This window comes from Callorhinchus milii, unplaced genomic scaffold (genome assembly GCF_018977255.1).
Source record: "Callorhinchus milii isolate IMCB2004 unplaced genomic scaffold, IMCB_Cmil_1.0 Scaffold2, whole genome shotgun sequence".
NCBI lineage: Eukaryota > Metazoa > Chordata > Chondrichthyes > Chimaeriformes > Callorhinchidae > Callorhinchus > Callorhinchus milii.
The window spans coordinates 71,528,501-71,548,911 of NW_024704743.1; the positions used below are offsets into that span (position 1 = coordinate 71,528,501).

The window sequence follows — 20,411 nt, forward strand, 5'->3', positions numbered from 1 at the left end:
ATGTTTCATTTTTAAAAAAGAAATATCACTCGTATATCTCTATAACCTAAAAAGAATAACGTAGAGGGAGCTAGTAAGCACAAAACCCTGCCAAAATAAATTTGCTGCTCTATCATTCTCTGCTAGCCAGGGGTTGAACACAATAAAGTAAAATATAAAAATCAATAAAGAAAAAGGCCTGGATAATGTGAAAATTGGAGAAATGAATCCGAGACCAAAAGAGGCAACAAATCTAGGGGTTAGGGGTGTTAGGACATAGTCAGACACGGAATGATTAAATCCTCTGTCAAGGAAAAAAGATAGGAGAGAGCAGGCCATAGGTTAAATGATCATAAACATATATGACTATGAAATAATGAGAGAAATCTCAAAGGAATCCTTAAACAGAACTCATTTCCCTTACTTTCCAAACACGGAGAGTGGAAAACTGAATTCTTAATACACTGGTTTGAGGGAACAATGGCTTCACCTGTTCCTGACTTTATATGACTCAGGCCATTAACTAGAGACTTGTTGACTGAAGAGAATGGAATATTTTCCAGTCGGGGAGTGATGAGATACTGCAGGTTACAGCCCATAGCCAACATACAATGGGCCAACATTCCCCTGTTTGCTCATTTTAAACACGTGTAAAGAGAAGGAGAATATCAGAAGAAAACTGCGGTAGGGAAATTGCGCAGGCGGGTTCATTGCTACTCTCAGCATTCCTCCCTTCACAAGCTGGAATTAAAATTTATAGCAATAGGGGATGCCAATTTAACTTGTTAAAGGCTATTAAGATCTCCTCTGACAACCTCATAAGTAAAGGCACCATCTGATGTAGCACTTGTCATGACAATCAGAAGGTTGCAGGTTCAAACCCGAGTGTGTGCTGAATCAGTTGATTTCAATAGTTGGAAATACCTTAGCACACTGGGTTAGGGAGATATAGTACCAACCAGGCTGCTTCTACTTTCTGATCTTTATCAAGAGACCTTTGCTAAGAAGGTGCTCATCTGTTGATATATGGTGAGGACAGGATTGGGCTCAGCGGTGAGTACTATTCTGTGTACATTTTACCACAAGCTTTCCAAATATTAGCTTTCCAAATATCCGGCACACTGAGCTGCGTGCCTTCCCTGATTGCAGTGCATTCTGCATTCACATATGACATTGTAGAAAACGCATGTGGGACGAAAGGGTTAAACTCAAGTTGGAATTTTCTTTGTAAGAGTAAGTTAAGTGGGTTTCTCTTGTCTTGAATTTTTCTTATGCCTGAGCCAAGGTAGCTGTCACCCCACTGATACTGCAACTAGTTTGGACTGCCCATGTGAGACTTTCCTGGATGCCTCTGAACATTCGTATCCTTCCTTTTCTTTGGAAATCACCTGACTTCTAGTTGGACTCTTCCCATATAACATAGCTGAGAGTCACAAGAACAGTGGGGTCCAGGACGGATCCCTGATGTGGCCTACTCCAATCTGACCTAGTTAATCATTACGACTGTTTTCTCTGCCTGTTTTAGCCAGAATATCCCACTGTGTGGTGGATTGTAGGTGTAAACTAACATTTTGCCCAACTAAAGCATAGAGTCTGGAACTACGTCTTAGAGTTAACCTGAGATGGTGGGACACACTTCTGGTGATCCACAAGATTGACTGCTTGCAAATTGGGAATGCATGTTAGCAACTCCTGCTACAAATCACTGTATACTAGACCTCATAGTTAAAATACACTAAACTTACGCACAGCATCATCTCCTGGAATTATACTAACAACCACCCCACTAAGCTGTACACCACTTCCTCTCCTTGTTAGAAACATTTCTGAGCAGTTTTACATGAGCCAAATTGTTTTTATATTCATTGACCTGTAGTTTCAGACTGTCGGATCCTGCTCTGTTTCTTCTGTTGTTTTACAGTACTTAATATTCTGATAAGGATGGTTTTAAACCCAACAGGCTCCAAACTTGCTGAAACAGCTTTAGTGCCAATGAGCTGAAGACAAACATGATTTATACTTATAAATGAGTCATGATGACAGTGAGGAGTTCTGTAGCTCAGTGGTTAGAGCACTCGCTTTGCAAGTGAGAGACCTGAGTTCAATTCCAGGCAGAGGGCGAAATCTTGGGCAAGTTTCCTTACTCCACACAGAGCCTAATAGTAATCCCTCCAAAAAACAAAAACAATAATAAATTGGTCATTTTCAATCCATGACTGTTTGTGGGACAATGCTGTGCGCAATTGGCTGCCGTGTTCGCCCACAAATATACAGTCAATTCACTTTACAGTATATTCTGTGAAGCGCTTTGGGACGTCCACCCGACATGAAAAGCGCTATATCAAATGCAAGGATTATTATCATTATTATTATAATGAGATAAGTTCAGGGTACGGAGAACACAGACTGACTCACTGGTTGTCGTTAAAAGAGAGTAATGTTAACAAAGCACAGGTTTCAATCGCAGCAGCAAATCGTTAGTTGAAAGGGAGATAGCTGAGAACATAAGTCAATGAAGATTTAAAACAGCAACTCCAGACATTATTCCAGTAATCAATGCCAATCGGAACCGAGGGATTCATGTTCCCCTTTTCCCTAAAACTAGGAAAGAGTCATTAAAAGGCTGGCCAGCTATGTTACGTGTGGAAATGTATCTCCTTTCTGAGTAGGTATTTCTGCAAATATATCAAGGAGTCGATGCTCGGAGTACCACTATGTTTAATGTGCAGTGACAATGCGCATGAGATTTCTATGGTAAATGCACTTTGAGGTCTATATAATAATAATACTTGGATTGTGTGTCAATCTGGCTCTGTAGTAGAACTCTCACCTTTGAGTCAGAAGGTTGAGGCTTCAGGCCCCACATCGGGACATGAACTCACAGTGCAGTGCTGGGGATGTGTTCCATTGTCAGAGGATGAGACATTAAGCTGAGGTCCCATTTTCCGGTTCAGGTGGACCCTAACAATCCCATGGCACTTTTCGAAAAGAGAAGGGAGTTTCTCCTCATGTGTTGACCAACAATCCCCAAAAATGAAATTGGCCACTCACTCCATGGCTGTTTGTGGGAAATTGCTGTGTGCAAATGCTGCTGGCTTTGCCAACAAATACACAGCCACACTATTTCACAGTAAATTCTGTGAAGTGCTTTGGGATGTCTTCCTAACGTGAAATATGCTATACCAAGTGCAAGGATTATTATAGTGATACTAATAATCCTTGCATTTGATATAGCGCTTTTCACGTCTTCTAGACGTCTCAAAGCGCTTCACAGAATATGCTATAAAGTGAATTGACCGTATATTTGTGGGCGAAACACGGCAGCCAATTGCAAACAGCAGTGTCCCACAGGATTATTATTATTTATTTGATATAGCGCTTTTTAACATTTTTGAACTGTCTCAAAGCACTTCACAAGTGTTTTTTACTGTAAAGCGTTACTGTGTATTTTGTAGGCAAACCAGCAGCCAATTTGCACACAGCAATGTCCTACAAACAGCCTCGAGGTGAATGACCAATTTCCTCAGGCGGATTTCTAGCCAGGACACTCTAACATTCAGCGAGTTGTAACTCCGAGTTGCAAATAAGCAATCAGCAGTGTGTCATGTCGATCCTGCTCCAACGTGCCTGGAAATAGTTCCGAAGAGTTAACACGAGATGCTGTGACACACTTCCAGTAAGCAGTAGGTATGCCCATTTGTGAGTCAGGAATCAATGTCAGCAACTCCCATTACAAATCTCCACATATTAAATCTCATACTTAAAATGCATTAAACGTACTAGCACAGAGAATCATCTCCTACAAATAAGCTTATAAACGGTTGCCTGCCTGTCCTCAGGTGATCATTAAAAAGCCCATGACAACATTCCAAAAGGGAAGGGAGTTTCTTCCGGTCATCTGAGCAGCAGATTTATTGGACGTTCTCCTCATGGCTGCTTGTAAGATGGTCACCACATTTGACAGTAATTACTGTAAAGTTCTGTGAGGCATTTGTATGCATGAGGCATTAAACAAATGCAAGTTCATTCTTAAAGTTCTTTTGAATAATGTGTTAAGCTTGCAGTGCCAGAAAGCAGATAGAAAGGTTTGGCTCTGAACTAAAGTACTGGAACTACAGTGGTATCTTAGGAATGACAATGATTACAGAATCGGAATAGCAGAAGGTGAAGAAACAATAAGTGACCTCATAGCTGCTTAGTTAATTCACAAATAATTAAATGAACAAAACAGGCCATAATTTGAAAACGGAGAAGAGATCCAAACTGAGTAAACTCACACAGCAAGAAAATTTGAAATGTTCATTTAACCTTTTGAGTATGACCTTGCAATTGCAACTTGCCCAAATTTTGAATGTCAGTTATTAAAAAAACAACAAGGAATTGAATGTAGCCTCTGAGATTGTTTTCTATTTGCAGCACTCTCTCTGAAAAGGGCTATTTTAAATCTTAGCTCCATCCTTGGGGGAGGAGAGGAGAGAAAATAGGAACATTCAGGACAAATCCAGGAAGCACTTATTTACACAGTAAGCAACAACTGGAATGCATTACCAGGAATATGCAACAAGTCCAGGACCTTAGATTAATTTAAGAAATAGCCTGATGCTATAATGGGAAGAAGAAAGGGATTCTGGAAGGATGAGATCAAATGGGCCAAAGGGCCTTCTATATCCATGCCACTTTTATAAACCTGTGATTCAAAGAAGCTTGGCAGGAGATTATCTGCTTGGAGATCGGTGTGTGGTATGAAAGCTTAAAACGGAGAGGGCTAAAAGGAATCAGAAATCCTAACTATATAACATAAAGTGTGTCTCTGTCATCCCGCAAGTCACAATTCGAGCTGTTCTGGTTTGAGGTGATCAGATCACTCAATAATAATAATAATAATAATAATCCTTGCATTTGATACAGCGCATTTCATGTCTTCTAGACGTCTCAAAGCGCTTCACAGAATATGCTGTAAAGTGACATATTACCGTGGGGTATGATTTGTGGAGTCCTGTAGCTCTAATCATTGAGCTACAGGACTCCACAAATCATACCCCACATTAATATGTATCCTTGAGAATGAAAAAAACAAGATCGAAACAAGAAACAGTTAAAGTGTAGGTTAGAAAAAAACTTCTTTCTTCACACAGAGGGTAGGTGAAATGTGTAATTCTCTGACAAAAGACCAAGTACCTTCACTATTTTGAAAGGAAACTCGAAGGATTTGTAGGAGTTCGCCAATGAATACACTTAGCAGTAAATCCTGTGAAGCTCTTTGAGACATTTTTATGTCGTGATAAAAATGCAATTATTATTATTATTTCTTTACCAGAAAGATACCTAAAGAATATTAAAGGGATTAAAGAATGTGAAAGAGCGTGGAATTGGACTAGGTGGCTCAAGTGGAAAAAACAACAGGACAGACTTAATATGCCAAATGGCCTGTTTCTGTGAGTGAACAATTCTGGGATTCTGTGTACACATTCAAATCAAATTGTGTATTATTAAAACTGTCAAAACAGTATCAAAATAACATGAATCCAACGCAGTAAACTATCAGAGTGAATATTCTCTTTGGAGGGAAGTCACAGACAGTTCAAAAGTTTTAATATGTTTGGTTCAATATTTTAAGTTTGGTTTTTTATATATTTTTTAAAAAGAGTGAAACTATCTCTTCAAAGCGTTTGCATTTACTCCCTTTCCCTTTACTAAAGACTATCCCAGGCAAATTGCCACCTGCGCTGAAGGTGTGTGTGTGTACTACAGTGGTGGCTTACTTCCAGAGCTCCATCAATGTCATTCCTGAAACTAGCCAATGGCACTTTCTTCTGTTTTCACTCCTTTTCTGGGCAAAGTGCCTTAACTCCTCTCAGCACCTCCACATGTCAGCACCTGCTGAAATCAGGACCTCAGCATATGGTGGATAAGAAGTGTGAACCAGTGTTCCAGCATGACAACACAATGCTCCATTGCACTACTTCAGTCCTGTTTTAATTCTACCTACTTTCTTTTTAATGTTTCCTCTTAGTTTCCCCATTCATATTTAGATGACTTGCTTTCTTGTCTTCTACTACCACTGCAGTGATTTGCGAGGGTTTTTTTCTGCAGCAATAGCTGTTCAACAGTGAAAGGCTGATCAGGCACAGGACTGTAGCAGAAGGAATGCCTCATTTATAGTGGCAAAAACAGGTTGCGTTCTGAAATCTGTATTTCTTTTTCACATTATCAGGAGCTCTGGATCAACTTAGGTTAGGTCACACCTTGGGGCCAATATGTATTCCTCCACAGATTAATTTGGCAGCCAAGTGCACACAGCAGCTTTGCCTTCCTCCTGGCTGTGTATTCCCCTTTCTTGGTGAATCACTACAATGAAAATCAGATCAAGTGACAATGAAATCTGCAGATTCGGAGTTATTACATCTGTATATGCACTGGATGTTTGAATTCGGACTTTATTCTATTTATTTACTATTTATTTATTTACTCACTTTGCAAGTGAGAGACCTGAGTTCAATTCCAGGCAGGGCGAAACCTTGGGCAAGTTTCCTTACTCCACACACCTAATAATAATCCCTCCAAAAAAAAATAATAATGTTCATTTTCAATCCATGACTGTTTGTGGGACACTGCTGTGCGCAATTGGCTGCAGCGTTCGCCCACAAATGTACAGTCAATTCACTTTCCAGTATATCCTTGAAGCGCTTTGGGACGTCTAGAAGATGTGAAAAGCGCTATATCAAATGCAAGGATTATTATTATTATTTTTTATTCAGGTAAACTGAAACGTAATGTTGGAGCAATGGCAAAGGGAAAACGACAGCGGGTGAGTGGGTGGGGCAGGGGGGTAGAGGTTAACGATATAAAAATATACATAAGGTGGTTAAATACTCTGCCACAAAGATCACTGGAAACACATGCATGGAGCTCGTCAGCACGGAGTAATGTTTATTGTAATATAAGATTAGGTTGATAGCTAGTCGTGTCACTTGATTAGCTCTGAACCTAAGGGAGAAATTTCACTCAGATTTGCCTTCTAAAGAATTCTAGTCGCAACATGATAATCGCTTGCTCAGCAAACTAAATAAAGTGGCGAGGATAAGATAGCAAGGAAAATCGTGATCTGCTATATGGTAATTAACATTGGTATCAATTATCACATGTCGCAATCCTGCCTCACCCATGCCCCTACCCCCCCACCCCCACTCCCCAACAAGTTAAGTTGAACATGTAGTTAAGTTGAACATAGAGATTTAAAGAAATGGGCTTCATGGAATGGACTGGACTACTTTCCGATGACAACAGCTTGCATTTATATAGCAGCCTTCACAAAGCACAATGTCTCAGAGAGCTTCACAAAGACAGTTTTTTCCCCCCCCTTTTCATTAAATAGAAACATGCAGTAGTCTCTGAGAAGAGCTTGGAGTTTCTCTAGAGTGCTACAAATTCTCGGGCTCTTTTTGTGCTCTCAGCACGGGTCAGATTTATGAGGCATCCAAACTTACAGCAGTTGTTTCCAACTGCACCCTGTTGGAATAATTTTAGTGGTAGTCACTGTTTTTTTGTGTGTATGTCTCAATATAAAGTCACCCTTCATCTAAATTTATTGGAATGGGCTTGAAATCCACATCAGCACTTTAAAAATACTTGCCATTTCTGGCGAATTGACCTCAGCAATACAGTAGCAACATAATGCAACATAATTTAAATCCTGGCTAAATTTTGATTCAATTCATGTCAGAACCCTTTCTGTCCCAAACCTATTTTTATTGTCCAGTGACATCTCACTTCTGCCATTAGGCTTCAAACTATATCTTTTACCACTTTTACAGAATGTAAGCATTTTGATGTACACACATGCAGCCAGGGGTCAGGCAACAAACCATTTCCACAGCAAGCGCAAGGTTTTAAAACTAACACCGGTAACTAGAGAATATAATTTGGTCACTCAATCCACGACTGTTTGTGAGACACTGCTGTGCGCAATTGGCTGCCACGTTTCACCCACAAAATATACAATCAATTCACTTTACAGTATATTCTGCAAAGAGCTTGAGAAGTCTCAACAACATGATAAGGTGCTATATCAAATGCAAGGATTATTATTATTATAGATAAAGCTTTGACAAAAATGTTTAATTTTGACTCTTCCCAAAATATAAAATATCAGAAATTGAAACTGTGCTGGGTTTCCTTATTAGTCTAATGTGTCACTGCATTTGACTTATGCAGGAGAGAAGTCAGGATCTTAACTGGATACCATTCCAATGACACACAGACAGATGGACGGGGACAGCTTATGAGTGAGTCCTCGCAGACCTCACTAAAAATAAAGATATACTTGACAATTAGCAGAAACTATGAAGACAGCTGGTACGATGAAATCATTCACCGAGGGCTGATGCAGGAGACTCAGAAGCCACAGAAGTATCCTTCTCACTTAAAACAAGTGCAGCAAACAGAAACCTTTGTCAGAAGGGTCGTGGACCCGAAACGTTGACTCACTTTCCTTTCTGCATAGATGCTGAGTGTTCCCAGCGACTTCTGTTACAGAATTACTTGTTAAATTGAGTGCACATGGTTTACATGACTTGAAAATGTGAACCTTCACTTCCTCCCTGGGTACTCTACTTCATATATTCACTAAACTTAAATCTGATATATTGGACTGGTTCTAAATCACATTTACTTTTGATTTTTTTTTAAACCAAACTTGATCTGGATTCAGTGAGCAGGTTACTACAAAACCCAGAAGGGGAAGTGTGCAGTTCATCCAACTGTGCACTGATAAAACTGCCATTTTGCATTACAGCAGATCCTCCTAGTCACACAGCATTTGGCAGCAGCTCAAAAGAATGGGGTAATGAGGATGTCTTATAAAAGCAGCACATCCATTGTCAATTTTGACACTTACAATGTCTGTACTTGGCTACAAACTGCAGATGTTGTAAGTTCTGTGAGTCACAGTGTTTGCATTTTGGTACAGGATTATTTTTATATCAGAATGCTGCAGATGTGGGGCTTTAAAGTCAATGCCAGTGTATACGATGCTCACACTTGTGAATATTATGAGAAAATAATGCGAGGCCAGATATAATACTTTTACATAATTTATCACATCATTTATACCGCAGTGTGCACAAATGTAAATTTGTAAATAGTGGCATTGATTTTAATTTTGGCATTTACTGTGTCAGCATTTCTGAGTAAAATGCAACCTCTGTAAATATTGTGATTCAATTTGTCGAACCTCTAATTTGAAAACCGTGCCAATCCCACTTTGTAATTGACATCAAGACATTTAGTAATGCCAACATTTAACAAGGAAAAGGGGCACAGCTTAACCCATGTTGGGCATGTCTTTGTGCTTCTGTGCTCGATCGTGAATACTTATGATGATTTGAAGAAGTCAGACTTTCTGTTTAACCTCAACTTGTATGAAAGTGCAAATGAGATTATTATTGCAGTAGTGTTCAATAATACCTCAAGGTGTTTTACATTTCAGTTCAATTAATTTTAACCAAGTGTTGTTGCACTGTTTTTAGAACCTGATCCTGATTCCCGGTCCATCCAGTGATTGAAACTGATACAACAAGCAACCACTACCAAGCTATCGTCAATCAACCTCAAAATCTTTATTTATCAGCTGAGGATTCCTTTCAATATTCAATAACATGTGACTCAATGCTTTTTAATGGAATGACACAGTGCATACACAGATCTCTTTTCCTTGGGTGTTTTTTGGAACCAGTAGTTTTCCCTGCCTTGTTATCAGCCTTTATTTCCCAGAGTGTTGTTTTAAAATAATGGAAAAGGGCATCATTTCACTGTATTTTAAGATCCACTTCTCATTTCTTATTTGTGAATTTTTGAAATGCAAAGATTATTAATTTGCATGGCTTTCGGGTGGATCTTTAATCTTCTCTGTCTTTAATATCAATTCAACTATTTGAAGGGCACAATTGAAGCTAGGAGAGGCAGTTTATCTGCCCTATTGCCCAACTCTAGAAGTTAGCACTCGGTGACCCTATTTTTGTCAGCTGGATGTCTGTTACATGTGAAAACCCATCTCCATGCTTCAGAGTATCCAAACCAGACTGAGACCTCCGTGCATGCCACATACACATAGACATTCACACATCTGGAATGGAATAAGCATTCCCACTCTGGAGAAAAGCCTTAAAGAATCCCAGAGAGTATAAGCTACAGGTTGACAAGAGCAAATACTTGGGAACCAGAGTGTGAGTTGGAGTGTAACCAGCTAAATCTGCGTCAGTGACCATTAAATGTACTGTCCGGTAAACTTCCCACTGCATTCCCGCCACTGTTAAGCACTCCAAGATGCTGCTCTGCGTGAAGGGAGCTATATAAATGCAATTTGTTGTTGTTGTCCAGCTAGGACCACCATATTTGTTAAGGCTTTGGCTTACAGGGTTAAAAGGAGCTGAGTGGGAATAATCCTTGCTGCTCATCTGCCTCTCCAAGTCCTAATGATGAGTCAGGCTGTCTGGTCTGTCATCAGCCTTTATGAATCCGATACATCTGCTCTCTTCCTCTCACAGATAATCCTAGTTAGTAACCTGCAAACTCCCCGAAAAGGCTTAAGCGTGGTTTAACCACTTATCAAAAACACCAAGTGAGCTTAATCTGCAACCTATTGCGCCAAAGGCAAGAGTGCTATCAAATGAGATAAGCTGACACACAAACAATGCAAAATATATAGAATACCTTCATTTGGGGAAAGTAATGACACCTCGTTCCAGTTGGCCCATACACACTGTAAGCACAGCAGAAAATGGGTCAGCCAACCAAGTGTAGTTGGTAGATAGTGCTCACTTGTACAAATCCATTCAGTGTGTCAAATGGATGGACTCCTGTATCAAGGGTATCCGTGATACCCTTCAAAATTGCCATTTATGTTTGAGAATTTTTGGTTTGCTTGCTGAAACTTCCAGACAGTGCACAATCTCAAGACAACATTCCATAAGATTAGTACCAGGCCAGACATATTTAGTTTTACACAGCAATGTAATTAAAAATTGAAATCTATTATGACTAAGTGTACTCTTTTGATTTGCTTAGTGTGAATGCTTTAGCAAATGAATGCAGGAAGAAATCAATTGCAATCAAGTCACATTTGCGCAGAATCTTCTCAAACAAACTGGATTTCTCATTTGACAGCTAAACCACTAAGGGATTGCTCAAAGTTACTGGCGTAATAATATGCGACTATATTAAACAGCGTTTTTTTCTACACTGTAACATGTTGTGCTAAATACCAACATTCAGCCAGACAGTTGAACGACGGCCAAAATACCACACATTGATCTGTTGCTGGTTGAAACATATGCAGGGATTAGGGTGTCTCGCTAGGGGCTGTACAGGTTGTGAATCCATGGATTTGTAGACTACATAAATGATTCAGAGGTGGAGGAAGACACAAAGCTATCCAAGTTTGCAGATGTTACCAAACTCGGGAGATTGTAAACAACTGGGAACAAACAGGCTGACCAAATGTAGAGGGATCTGAATACATGAGGAAGTGGGTTGACCAACTCAAATGTCATTTTATGTGGACAAATAAAAAGTGATACGATTGAGAAAGAAATTAAACAGTGGGAATAAAAGATGACGGATATTTGAATATACGGCATGACATAGTGGAAGGGTTTGAGGATATCAGTGATAAGGCTCCACTGGCTCCGCATCACCGAACGATCGACTTCAAGATCCTCACACTCGTGTTTTAATCCCTTCACTCCCTGGCACCTCCCTACAATTCCGACCTCCTCACTCCCCAAACCGCCACCCGGGGCCTCCGCTTGACTGGCACTGGTCTCCTGCTGGTGCCTTGCACCTTTCCCTCCACTATTGGAGGTTGCGCTTTCAGCCACTAACACGCCGAAACTCTGGAACATTCTCCCTCAATCTCTATGCCCTGCCCCCTCTCTCTCCCTTTTCAAGGCCCGCCTAAAAACCTTCCTTTTCAACCGTGCTTATGGTCATCTACAACCCCCCCCCCACCCCCCCCACGGCTCAGAGTCAGGCTCCACCACTGTTAAGCGCTTTAAGACGCTGCCCTGCGTGAAGGACACTATATAAGTGCAAGTGGAGTTTGGCAATGGCTGGGGTAATCAGAGGGAGGAGTGCAGGTGAGAATGAGGGCAGCAGAGTCTTGGATGAGTTGAATTTTGTGAACAGTGGAGGAGGAAAGATTGGCGAGGAAGGCATTTGAATAGTGCAGCCAAGAGGTGACAAGGGCATCGACAAGAGTTTCGGCAGCTTGTGGAGAGAGGTATTGTCGGAGATGGGCAATGTGGCGGAGGTGGAGGAAAGCAGTCCTGGTCAGAGACTGGGATGTGATGGAGGAAGGATAACTGGGTTCAAACCTGACAGCTAAGTTGCGCACGGGTTCAGAGAGCTTTAAGGACAGATCGAGTAGTTGAGGAGCTCTGAACCGCAGAATAGAAGACGTTGATGGGAGCCAAAGAGTATGGCTTCCGTCTTGTTGAAGTTTACACTCATCCAGGCCTTGATGTCTGGCAGACAATCTGACGGAACATCAGAGCACTGGGGTTCGCAGTTGGAGGAGGAGACTCAAACTCAGAAGTGATGATGAACATACAGGTCAGATTTAATACTTTACATAAGGATGATCAATATATGTGGAATAGACTACTCATAGTGTCAGTGGAGACACATGGTGTCAGCAAATTCAAGAGTAAATTAGATAGCTATTTGGTGAAAATGGCTGAGGGGTATGAGATAATGAACGTAGCTTTTTATTTTCACTTTGGGATGGACCAAATAGACCCTCGTTCTAGGCTTTGCCACATCCAGGTTTGATTGTTCCAACTCCCTGTTCCTCACTACACAACGTGCAGACCTTCCACAACTCTGCAGCCCATGTTCTGTTCTGAAACAGCCTCCCCAAGCCCATTACCCCCATCTTTGCCTGATTCCATTGGCTCCCCATCTCCCAGCAGGTTGAATTTCAGATCCTTGTCCTCAATTTCAAATGCCTTCAAGGCCTTGTCTCACTCTACCTCTGTGATTTCCAACAATACTACAGCAACTCATTCCGCTCATCAAATATCAGTCTTGCTTCATGACCCCTCTCCAATCCACTCCACCATTGGTGGACAAGCTTTCAGACATTTTTCCCCACTCTATCTCACAGTACCACTGCCTTGCCCCTTCCCTCTCATCCTCAAAACTTTAAGATTTATCTTTTTTTAACCACATTTTTGGACATCTCCCCCTTCAGCTCTGGATCTCAGTCAGATATGTGTAGCTCTTTGATGTGTCCTCTTGACATGAAAAGCACTATAGAAATATAAATTGTAAATACTGTTTTCAGAGATTTATTAAATCAGAGTCATCTACGCTTAATCCATTTTGCACATACTGAATCTGCCAAATAGAGAATTAGAGTTTAGAGGCCTGAGACCTGGAAGTCCACATAGTCTTAGCTTGTGTGTAAGATCATTTTAAAAAGGGACTTTTCACACAGAACTGCGGAATATTATTAAATCCAGTCTTTATTTGAAGCTAGTTTACTTAAAAAGGATCGCTTCTAAAGTAAAAAACAATGTACAATTTATTGGTACCCTAAACGTTAACACAAAATAGACTTACAGGCTAAGTATGGATATGACTGATCTCACTGGCATTTCCCCAAAAGTAATTATCTATAAACAAAAGCTTTGTGGAATTGAAATTCCGACTTTCTCTTACTGCAATTCTAACAGTCACAACAATGCGTTGACAGTAGTGCTCCCATTATAACATGATGGTAGGTCCATAAAGTCCCACCTTACAATTAACTGGGCCTTGATCATTAGTTTTGCACTTCCCTATTCACTTTGCATGCACAACAGTTTGCCTTGCTGGGCATAAGTTCAGTTTTGGGTCCCTACATTTTACTAGATGATGATACTAAATACTATAAACTTAATCTTCTGTCAAATCTGCACACATACTATCGTGAAAAGGCATATTTGCACAAGGTAATATAAATCAAGATTGAGCCCCTTGGAATTGCACAGGTTCTAACACTGACCCCGTGCGTGCGAGGAGCTTGAGAGTAAAGCTGCCTGGCTCGCAATCCTCCCATCGAGGACCATGAAACACATGCTGGTCAAGGCAGGATCCATATTAGCTTTTAAGAGGGAACTGGAATTGATCTCTAAAATGGAGTAATTTGCAGGGGTATGGGAAAAGGTAGGTACATGGGATTGAAAGGATTGATCTTGCACAGACACAATGGCCTTTTTCTGTGCTGTAAATTTCTAGCATTCTATGGTTCTACATGAGGAAGAAAAAAAATTAGGTGAACTAATAAAATTAGAAATGTGATTCACTACATTCATAAATTGATATTGAGCTGCTCTGGTACACAGACAGGAATAATACTGCAATTCTGCCAAACAGCATTATACCAAGAGGTAGTGAAAGAAGCCCTTAAGCCTGTAATTTTGTTCACGTCAGACTTTTTGCAGCCTGTCATTCAATTTTCTCCTTATTCTGACAATGTTAACTGTGAAAGAAAAAAGAGCCCCTCAAATTTATAGCCATGTTGAAAGGGAAATACTTAGATTTAAGATTGAGGAAAAAAGCCTGATTCCAGGCAATGGAAAGGCTACACATAACTGCTTTCAAAGGGAGGGATTATTATTATTTTATTTAAAACATCAATAAAACTTCATAAGAGCCTTATCAGTTCCTAAAGAATACACATGGAAGAGAGATAGTCACCCCCCACTGAGTGGCCTTTTAATATATGTAATAAGCATTTTATATTATACATTGCCAGAGAGAATTTTACAGAATCATTTGGGAGTGATTGGACTGACTGCATCCTTGTGTCATGTCGGCACCATTAGAACAGCTCAAGGGGAAAATTGGAATCAATGTTCTGTAACCAAATTGAAAGCAACACCTCTGGAAACTGTATTCTTTTACTCCTTATCCCTACAGATACATCACGTAGACTTTAGAAAGATGTAAACTTACCCCCTTCTCCGGATCCAGAGCCATTTTCTAAAAAAAAGAACAGACATTGTGATAAATTGTTGTCTTGCAAGGCTATTTTTAATACAGTCCATAGATCATCAAGGATACTTTGAGCAAGCCCTAACTCAGAAAGTCTGATGCATGTAGATACAACAATTCACAGACAACAAAAAATAACCAGGGGCTTTAACATAATTTAGAGATTCTGATGGCATCAGAGCCCAAAGCAACAAAGATCAATAGCTTTATACATTCTCTTGAACACCGAGATAACATAAACTTCTCAAGCATTCTCTGGCTATTTCCATGACACATACAAGTGAGGTTTGCATCCAAATGTTACGCTGCCACCATTTTGTGCTTTTTTGAGTTCATTTCTTCCATTGACTTTTCCTGTATACATTTACCCCGACCAGGTGATCATACAATCATAGAATTATACAGAACAGAAGGAGGCTATTCGGCCCATCATGTCTGTGCTGGCTCTTTGAAAAGAGCTATCCAATTCAATCCCACTACCCGCTATCTTCCCATAACCCTGAAAACTTGTCCTCCACTGTAAAATATGATCACGAGGCAGAAACTGACAGATTTACGGGAATGCTTTATCCCAGCAGGAATTTAATGATCATTCGTGATGCAGGAACTAAAGTGTTCAGGCCAGAGTGGTGGTGTTATAGAAACTGGGTTAAAAGCAGTTAAAAACTCTTATGTCGAACACTGACTTCCAATATCCTGCATCGAGCACGGCATTTGAATCAAAGCTCTACACGTGGCACTAAAACAAAATTTCTTTAAGTATAAAATGTAATGACCATAACACTCATTAGTTGAATTTGCAGTTTTTGTCTCCTCTTTAGGAGAGAAACAAGGAATTATTTTTTATGTTTTAAACAGACAAATTACTGAAAAAGAACAAAGTAGCATTTAGGTGTTATTGGTAGAGAGGTTGGTGTCACAAAAGGAACTTTTATTTCTCTTTTCCTGAACTACATTTGGTTCTTTCTTAATACTCTCATTATACACACATGTTTTACACAAATAATGGTGGGGTCCGATCTCCCAATTGATCTATTTGTAACTGTTGTAAAATAGGGGAAAGAACAGCTGAGTCTCCCGTCTCTGCCAGGTTCAAAACCATGTGTAAAGTTTATCCTCTTCTACCAGTTATAAGGTGAAATGCTGATGAGATCTTACTCAATGCCATCATCGAACTGACATACCATAGGCTGTAAAGGTAAGTTGGGTAGAATAATCAATAGGAACAATCAATAGTGGATGCACACACTAAAAAACAATGCTAAGGTCATTTGAAAGCCTCAATTTATTGTAAAATACACTTTGTATTTTTGTGTATTTTGAGGGCGAACACAGTAGTCAATCTGCACATAGCAATATCCCACAAACAGCTAAAAGATGAATGACAAATTTTAGCTGGGAGATTTTTGGTCAGGACACCGGTAGAAAGAGATTGTAGAGGTAGGATGGACCAAGGCGGTGGAGGCATTAGAAAGGGAGGAAGAGAACCTTCAACTTGATCCCTTAGGTAATAGAGAGCCGGTGGAGCCAATGAAGATAGAGGCAATAATCCTGGGAAGCCTGCTATGGGAGTCGATGTGGACTGTGGAGTTCTAGATAGTCTTGAGCTTGTAGAGGCTGGAATATAGGCTAAGCGCTTCCAGACCCTAACCGGTGTGAAGGGCGTTATATAAATTTGTTCTTGTTGTTAAGGTCAAAGATCAGGACATTGCAGAAGTTAGACAAATCAAGCTGCACTGGCTCAGTTTTGTTGACATTATGATGAAGAAAGTTAAGGCTCTTCCAAGATATCTGACAAGTAGTCTGTCAGAGCAGCAGCATGTTCTGGATTCCAGGGAGGAGACAGAAAGGTTGAGTCGGCTGTCATCCACTTGCATATTGAAATGGATCCTACATCTGAGCAGGATATCACCAAGGGGAACATTACACAGGAAAGGATCAAGAATAGACCCCTGAGGACCACTGCATATGACTATTTGGGACGTTGGAGAAGCCATTGGCAGAGAAAAGGGAAGATGCCAGAATAGGAAGTAATAAAACAAGGGAACTGAAGAACCACAGAAGAGTAAATGGGAGGAAGACAAGGGGGTACAGTGAGCCTTGGATGAAAAAAGAAAAACATCCAAAATGTGCACACAGCAGTCTAGTTCCATTGGCATGCTTCAAATCAGCTTAGCACCCTTCAAAATGTGTTCCTTTATAAGTCGGGTGGAATTTTATGGATCCCAGCTACTACCTTATACTGTAAATAGTGAAGCGGAGCTATATATTGACTCATCTCCACTTATTCACTCATCAGAATTCAGATCACACACAGCACCAAAATGAGTTTGAGTTATGTCAAGCTTTCAGACCAAGGACTGTTCATAAATCTGATAATATGTACACTAGAATCCCCTCAACTCACTTCATTGACTTCAACAGATCACCACACACTGTTTTAATTTTGTTTTTTTTATTAAGAGTTGTACACAGGGTGCTGCATTCCTTATAAAACTGCAGGCCTGATAATTAAGTAGCTATTTGCAATCTTCTTCTGAGCTTTGCTAACTTCAGCCTCAGGCCAGGAACTATTAATTTTAAGTTTGGATTCTTGATACTTTCGCACAGTAATACTGCAGACCCATCAGGTACTGTGTGATGCACAACTAAACATTGCTCTCTTCTGCTCTGTTCAGAAAAGCTGACCCACTGTCTGTCAGCAGCACAAGAAGCTGTAATACGTCAGTTGGCTCCTGTACATGCTCAGTGGGTCATTTGAGAATCTGTGTCCAAAGTTCAAACTTTCATAGGTTTTAATGATGTAGTTCCAGGTTACAGCCCACAAGTGAGATTTGCTTAAATACGCTGTTCAGATTGCTGAACAAACTAACAGCCAATGTGTTCCTGGCTATAAACAGATGGCATTTCATGCAACAATTCCAACACTGTCCGATTTTGCATTTGTTCCTGTCAATAGTCCCTTTACTCTGTGCCAGATGTACTGAAAGATGTATCACCACCTAGTTGCTGAACTGTGAACAACAGTTTATACCAGCATATGAAAGCACAACAGCAAATAGGAAAACAAAGTTTCTAGAAAAAAAGCATAAAAATCAGATAAAAATGATGGTAAAGTCACCATCAAATTAGCACTGGGCCACACAGTCTGGGAGGATGCAGTACGTATTCTCTACTGTTGCTGAATTAGCTGATTAGGGTCCTACAAATTGGATTTAGGTTTAGGTTAGAGGAATTAATTGTGGATCCCATTCACTGCCCATGCGTGCAGCTAGCCTGCTTGCTTTCCACGCATAAAAAGGCTGGCCTCTGGGTTATCGGATCACTGATGAAGTCACTTCCTGGCGTGCATGTACAGCAACCAGGAAGTGACCTAATGACCTGAAAGTCAGACTTTTTTTGGTTTTAGCACAGAAACTGATGGCTCACTGAAAGTGAGTCTACAAGCTGAGTGCATGCACAGTTAGATAAGTTACAGTGGGGCTCTCAAATGTGAAATGGGATAGTATGCATTATCATATGTAAAAGATGCTAAATGTGATCAAGAATATATACTCTAAACAATTCTTCTAATTATGTGAAGATAGCGAGACAGATTCGGGATTAAGAAAGGTATTTTTAAGACAGACACCAGGAATGGATGAAACCAAATGGTGTGAACAGGTGTTTTCATCCAAATTTGTCTTTTGTTGGAAGAATGTTCTCAATATCAATCTCATCAAAACAGTTAAACATGGTGCCTTAGTCACTCAGGTGATTGAGATTATCTTTTTTTGGTTAGACATATCTGCCACATAAGGAAACCCATCTTAAGAGCATCCAAACCCAACTAAGAATTCAATGCATCCTGCCTACACATGGAAATCCCAGAGATAGATTGTTGGAATGAAATCGCACACTCTCCTTGGAGGGATACATCCTGCTTACCTAATTCTGGAAAGTTTAGCAAGAACCAAGGTCTACGGACCTTTTGGGTTACTGCTGGGGTCCAACCAGTGAAAACCGCATAACTTGCCGTGGCTATTGCTGTCTGCAAGCTTTCCCATACTTGTTCAGCTAGGACCACCCTACCCATTAGGGCTTTGACTTGCAGGTTAACAGAAGCTGAGTGGGATGACTCCCTGCTTCCATTGACTGGTCTGCCCTTCCAATTCCTGCTAATGAGCCAGGCTGGCTGTGGTGTCAACAGCAATGCCCTGGAATACTGCAGACCCGTCTGATTCAGGATCCAGATTATCAAGACTGCCACAAAGGGTTGGCTTGATTCCAACACTCCATTGTCAAACATATCACTTTGGAGCCGAGTCAGCTCCAAGGAGACCCTGCTTACTCCCCCCCACCCCCCCCAAAAAGGATACCTTTTGTCTTCCCATTCTTCCTCAGAAAGGATGAAAGCCACAGCAATGAGCACATATTCTGAGCAGTCTGTTCTTCTACTGACTTTACCAGCACAGGAGTAAAGTCTATCCACCGTCCATGACCTCAAGTGTGCACATTCTATACCTGTATCAGCTCAGAAAATGCAGCAGGACTTAAAAAGTGATTGGATTAACCTACCACTAACTGGCCAAACTGCTGCTATCTCACCCAGAGCAGAAAGGATTTACTGCTCTATAATCAGCATAAATACTGTCCAAATGAAACGTAATGCTCATGCAATCACTTCCTACATGCCAGTAACTTTATGTTCAAATCGCAAAAAATCATCCCTATCAGCACAGAGCCAAGGAAGCATGTTGGACAATGCTCTCATCAACAAGGACGACTGTTGCCTGAAGCACAACTGTACTGATGTACTCATCCATTCAGTTTCCATCCCCTCTGTTGGTAGTGACTTGTCACCTGATTTGAACCAGTTGGTGATAAGGACATTGAGAGGTGATAGTTTTCCCCTGGACTTTTGTGATGTTGAGTAATGGGCAGATCACCCATAGGGCAGAACTGCTCTGTACTGAATTCAGCACAACCCCGTTAAGACACAACTCTTTATTACATGTTTCTGCTTATACTTGTTATAGTACAAGACTGCTTGTAGCACAGGTCGGTTTTGCATCTGCAGTGCACGTGAAGTGACATCAGCAGAGCTTCCTTCCAGTGTGACAGTGATTTAAGCAGTGCTTCCCAGTATCATGTAAATGCGCCATGCATGAAGTGACAATAGTAACATGTCCTACATGTGGCATGCATGCACAGTGTGCAGGAAGTGATATTAGCTCACACCCTGTTATAATTTATAACTTTGTTAAGCTCTCCGAGACACGACCCTGCTTAGAAGCCGCTATATAAACACAAGTTATCAACGTTGTATCATTTGGCGTCTGATTTTATGGAGGCAACCATCATCTTATAATGAGGATGGACTCTAATGGAGTTCATTGGAGTTCCAATAGATTATC

At 40.6% G+C, this 20,411-nt stretch overlaps 1 protein-coding gene across 1 annotated transcript in view; it reads right to left on the reverse strand.

Annotated features, from left to right (window-relative positions):
- The window catches only part of LOC103181241 (tomoregulin-1), a 115,022-nt gene that overhangs the window by 33,115 nt on the left and 61,496 nt on the right, over positions 1-20,411 (reverse strand). The window contains exon 4 of the mRNA XM_042332388.1: positions 14,977-15,003. Coding sequence (XP_042188322.1) covers positions 14,977-15,003 — 27 coding nt within the window. The remainder of the gene's footprint in view (positions 1-14,976; positions 15,004-20,411) is intronic.